Here is a 6,000-nt window from a genome sequence, read left to right as displayed (position 1 = left end):
CTGTTAGTCACCTAACCGTCAGGACTGTAGACTACATGGAGAGCAATTGAATTTAGTTAAATTGAATTGAATTCAACAACTGAATTTAGTAAGGTTGGAACTAATCAATTTCCGAGCATGGTATCATCTTAAATTCTGTTGAATTTACTGCTTATACCATCTGGGTAGCCTCCAACCTGATGGCATGAACATTGACTTCTCTAACTTCCGTTAATGCCCCTCCTCCCCTTCTTACCCCATCCCTGATTTATTTATTTTCCCCCTCCCCTTTTTGTTCTCTCTCTGCCTGTTCTCCATCATGACCCATAATGATAAATAAAACCTGCAGAGATTAGTTTTCAATTTCACTATGCACAGATTGTAAATATAGGCTTGTAAAATAGCTTGTCATATGCATTTAACAAACAAATTAATTTTCCATAGTTTTTGGATGAATGAATGGAATTTGATTTATAGTGTTACCTTATATTTGTAAAATCATGAACAAGAGACAACAGGACACTATTGAGAGATATTGTATTCAATTATATGAATAACTAGGCATCAGTTTCAGGTCAATGTTGCACTACAACTGATAACAAGCAATCAACCCATGAGTGCTTCTTGAAATGCCGAGTGTTTCCTGTTTTCTTCTTGAGTGCAATGGTAAAAGAGAAGCAATATTGAACCTGCCATGGTTCCAATTTGAGACGAAAAAATCAAAATTACACGCCCGCCCTGGTGTGAAATACCTAAAGTGAGTTATTGCATAAACATACCATATAGTTAAGTTGCTAGTAAACCACTAAGTAATCAGGGTAAACAAAAAAAGGACAACATGTGACACGGGGCTCACTATCGATGCTTCCACAGATCTGGGACACAGCCGACTGAATACTCAGCGTGCCTGCGTTTAACACTGAATCATGTTCAGCCCAAGGTCCTCTCGGTTTTAATCTGGCTGAAAAAAAACCTGTGACTACTAAACGTCTGAACTGAGACAGAAAAATCCCGTAAATATTAGTGCGCTGATAGGTTCCTCGTGCTCTTGCGCAAAGAATGCCCAGAGATTTGTTTGTGATGGGCGGGCGGGCGGGCGTCGTCAAGACGAAGAAATGAAAGAGCACAGTTTCACTTTCGGTAGCTTGGAAACGGCGTATGCAAGTGGCTTCATTAACTGCGAGACTCCGGGGCTGCAAATATGTCGTACGGTAGATACACAAGGACTGGAGGGCCAGATCGTACTCACTCCAGGTCTGCAATCGAGGAACGGCATCCCCGAGGCACCGACAGGAATCAGAGGAGGAGCAGCGGCCCCTGGGCCCTATCCTACTCCCAAACCATTTCCCCAAACTACTTGTTCAGGGATTACACCACACAACGTTCGTTCCATGGAGACTACAGGGACGCACTTTCGACAGACACCCCTCAGGTAAGGACAGAATTTGACCCCGTTCCGGCTTGTCGCTGCCACAAACTATCTTAAAGACCCAGAGGGAAGAACACCACTGAGCTTGCTCTCTCCTCGGCCTCACATACTGTCTCCACTTCTCTTTTACTTCAAGATCTGTCGCTCTCTGGTGCATTTTTAAACGATAAAAACTTGCAGTCTCGAATTTTTTTAGTATATAGTTAATATATATAGCCATGCTCATTTTGATATGTCTTAATTTTTAGAGCTATATCCAATTTAAAAATATAGGATGTTTTCTGTTAGAGGAAAATCAAGTGCAAAACACAGTGTCCACGTTATGATTAAAACAAATTATTTAATGTTACAGCTTTCCGTGTTCTGTGCAATCTTCACATTCCAGGCTCTTGACTACTGTCAGATTTTATGGATCCATTTATCACAGCTGTGCCTGGAGTTTGGGAATTCTTTCTGTAAACCTGTCTGCCTTGCTCTTCACTGCACTCCTCAATTCTTTAAGACACTAGTGTAAACTTACCTGCCCTAATAAAATTCACAGGACAATGACTATAAAAACCAAGCAGGTAAGGAAGTTTGTTTGGAGAGAGGTACTGAGTTAACATTTCAAAGGAGAAAATCTGCAGATGCTGGAAATCAAAGCAACACACACAAACTGCCTTAGGAACTCAGCAGGCCAGGCAGCATCTATGGAAACCAGTAAATATCAGGACTCATTTAAATATTTCAAGTCCATGACCTTTCATTAAATGATTTCAAATTGCTTTTTTTTTCCTACAGACACTGCCTTCTAGCAATTCCTCATTTATTTCAGATTTTATGTTTTGGATTACCTGAATGTTTCAGTATTTTAAAAGGATTGTACCAATATAAGAAGTGTAACTGCCCACGCTTAAATACCATTATATAATCATAAGACATGGAAAGAGAGTCATTGTCTTACTGAGTATATGCCCACCATTAAGAATTTATTTACACTAATTCCAGGTTTTCCTGGCCACATTCTAACAACTCCACCCTTATTTGATCAACTTAGTGACTGGAATGTGGGAGGAACCGGAGCATCTGAAATAAACCTATGCAGTCACAAGTAGAATGTGCAGGCTCCACGTTGCCATTGCCAAAGGTCAGGATTGAACCTGGGTGCTGTGATTCTGCAACTACCAGCTTTGCCACTCTGCTGTCCATTTGAGAGTGCTACTGAGACGGTGGCATCTCACACACAAGTTAATCTTACTCTGCTACACAGTGCTTGGATGATCTATTCACAGTAGGTCTTATTTTCCTTGATCTATCTTCGAAAGCTTTAATTCCCCAGAGTAACAACAAAAAGCCACAGATAGCTTGGCTTTATTTCAAATGTTCGCATGTAGCACAGAAACAAGCTTAACATTGATAACACTGACATTATGCCCATCTAGGTAAGTCTCATTTGCCACATTTGAGCCGTATCAATCAAAACCTTACCTATCTGCGTACCTGTCCAGATGCCTTTTAGATCCTGTTACTGTTGTCATCTCCCAAAGATTTATTACTGGGTGGTGAATAATAATGCTACATATTTGCAATGTGGTAAATGTAATTCATCTTTCTTAATACGAACCATCAACAAAGTTCAAAATACATTTTATTATCTAAGTATGCATACTTTGTACAACCGTGAGATTGATCTCCTTACAGGCAACCATGAAACAAAGAACCCATTAAAAAACATAAGAAGACTGTCAAACACCGGGTGTGCAGAGAGAGAGGGAAATAAAAACAAATTGTACATACAGTGAAAGCAAACAAACAGCATTCAGAACTGCAGTTCACAACACCAGCTATCACTGCAGCTGATCTAGACGTCGCCTAGTCGCAGGCCACAGCATCAGTCCAGCACAAATTCGAGCAAACCCCACAGAGCAGCGAGCCAAACTAGTCCATCTCTCACCTCCAACCCCGACCATTTCAATCTGGCCTGGACCTTAAGTTGTCCAAACCTCAGGTCATTCCTTGCTCTTATAACACTTGTATACAAAATGAACTTATGATTCTAAATAATTTATTTCAAAGTAATTCAACAATGATTTTAATTTTTATGTAAAAGCGGCACAATAGGCTTTATAATTGCATGTCCTTCTCTCTTCTTCCTTATATTACTTTGGTGATTCTTGCAGAGAACTCGCTTCAGTCCGGTCCAGGTTCACGAAGTAGCTGATCGACAACCAACGTACCTGATGGGCAACACAACTGACAAGTGCAATCAATGCTCGGCCTGTTTAGTGAAGACTACTAATCCAATCATCAGAACAAACACAAGTTCAGCAAATGCAAGAATCCAAGACTTCAGTGTATGTAAATTTAACAATAAAAGAATTACTGAATTGTATGCCTTTTGTTAACTGTAACTCTTACTGCAAATAAAACTGGCACCACCAGATAAGCCATTCAAGTCAAAAGAACTGTAAAAGTTCACAGTCATGGAGGGAGCCAATCATAGCTGATACAATGAAAGGCCATCGGCCTGAAATTTTAGCTCATTTTTGGTAACCACAGATCTTGCCTCATCTGTTGAGTTTTTTTTACAGCGTTTTTTGCTTTCATATCAATGTTGGCTGTTCAACTGTAGAAGTATAAAACTAAACTGATATTCTGCTCAATGCTTAATTGCATTGACATATGTTTCATTCAGATGATTCAGCCTCCCAAAGAAGACATGTGGCTCCCTGTCTGTAGCCATTGCAATAGTTGCAGAGAGCTTTCATAATTTGCAGTCATCAAAAATTGCGGTAAACAAAAGGAATTGTAGTCATACTGTAGGACATTACCAAGATGATATAGTTCACTTTCAGTAATGTTTTCAGTAACCTAATTTATTGTATTCAAATAAACTAGTAGTTATAGTGTGAATAAGGTGATCTCACTGTTCCTTGATGCCCTTCTGAATTGGGAATCCACAGTATCAAATACAGCATCAAGTGGGTAAGTACAGATTCACAATTAATATCATAAGTTTACATGTTTTAACCAGCAGAAATCATGGCCGTGCTTCTGAAAAATGTGTTGAGCTATGAGCTTGAACAAAGAATTGAAAAAAAGCAAAATGACACTCTAACCATGACATTTTCCACATGCCTGCCTTGCTGTCGCTGACCCATTCAAGTAATGTTCTACCTGAGATCAATTAAAGATAGGCTTGTGTTGAGAGTTGGGAAATACCTAGGTTATGGCATTTTGAACATCAGGCAGATTGCGTGCTAATTTGGTTAAAACTTTTGTGGTAGGTACATAACAAGTTAAAACCTAATCCATTTAATAAAGCAATGACAGTTTCAGAAGCCAATAATTCAGAGATTCACCTGTCAGAGGAATCGGGGAACCTATTGAGTTATTGAAATGAGCAGTACCATTGTTATTTCCCATGATAGGGGATGGTGATTTTATTTTTCTTAATGAAAGGATGTTAGTAAAATGGAGGGCTATAGAAGAGGGAAGGAGTAGGTTGATAATAGAGTAGGTTATTAGGTAGGCACAACATTGTGGGCTTGACTGTACTGTCCTGTAGTGTTCTACATTCTAAGGTGTCAGACATGTTGCCTGTTCATAGTCAATAGTTAGAATAAGGACCATTGAAGTTATTGAGAGTCTTAAAAAGCTTCAGAGTTACTTCATGAAGGTTGATATCCCTTTAGTGTGCCTGAACTTCTAGAGCACACCTAGTTTAGTAACTTATTTCAGGGTGAGAGTGAATTCTTTCCTTTACTGTTCCCTCCAATGAGCTGCTCTCCTGTCCCTCAAGTATTTTGGAGCTCATATAAAGCTATTTGGAAATAACTACCACACTTGGTGATTAAACAGATTATTAAAATCTACTTGCAAGAGTAAACCTGATTTGCTTTTTTAATAGAACTTAGGAGATTCTTCCTGTGTCATTAGGATCTCCTGTAATGTGGAATTTGAATATTCTAATAATTATTATCCATTGCTATATTTACTGGCTATAATATGGAGCTATATTGGAATGTAATCATCTTTCCAAGATGTGCATGCAGGTTGCACTTGACTCTAGCCTGTAAACATTATTTCAAGTATTTGATCTCACGATCCTTGACTTGTTGTTAATCTACCATTTATATTTCATTGTCTACTTTATCAGCAATTGCTTTCTAGTCTCAAACTGTAGATAGAGTTGCATATAAAATGACTCTACTCCATATTGATCTTTTTCAGGAAAGAAAATTAAACAGCGATTCAATGGATATTTCTACCAGAAATGAAATCCAAAGTCATTCAACAACAGGCATCAGCAACTGTGAAAAGAACATCGTCGATGTCAAGCATGAAGAAAGGAGATCTACACAGTACAGTGGTGATAGAGGTATGTGTGTGTTAGATGAGTAGCCTCCCTTACCATGCCTCATACGTCCTCTTCCACACATACAAAGGACACCCAAGAATAGAGTAGCTGGTTTCTCAGGCCTGTCCTGCCATTCATCATGACCACACTGATCTACCCCAGGCTTCAACTCCTCCTCTGTGTCAGTTCCCCATTGCTTTTAATCCCTGATCTATGAAACAATGAATTCCTATTTTAACTCGGCTAGGACAAA

General features: G+C 39.1%; 1 protein-coding gene across 1 annotated transcript in view; it reads left to right on the top strand.

Moving 5' to 3' along the window:
• Nucleotides 1-837: 837 nt before the first annotated feature.
• Nucleotides 838-6,000, top strand: part of LOC140725422 (ubl carboxyl-terminal hydrolase 18-like) — a 48,788-nt gene continuing 43,625 nt past the window's right edge. Inside the window, exons 1-3 of the mRNA XM_073040862.1 lie at nt 838-1,411; nt 3,568-3,741; nt 5,621-5,768. Of these exons, the coding sequence (XP_072896963.1) occupies nt 1,181-1,411; nt 3,568-3,741; nt 5,621-5,768 (553 nt within the window). The 5' untranslated portion in view covers nt 838-1,180. The remainder of the gene's footprint in view (nt 1,412-3,567; nt 3,742-5,620; nt 5,769-6,000) is intronic.

Source organism: Hemitrygon akajei, chromosome 3, assembly GCF_048418815.1.
Source record: "Hemitrygon akajei chromosome 3, sHemAka1.3, whole genome shotgun sequence".
NCBI classification, from domain to species: domain Eukaryota; kingdom Metazoa; phylum Chordata; class Chondrichthyes; order Myliobatiformes; family Dasyatidae; genus Hemitrygon; species Hemitrygon akajei.
This window is presented reverse-complemented; position numbering and strand designations above follow the sequence as displayed.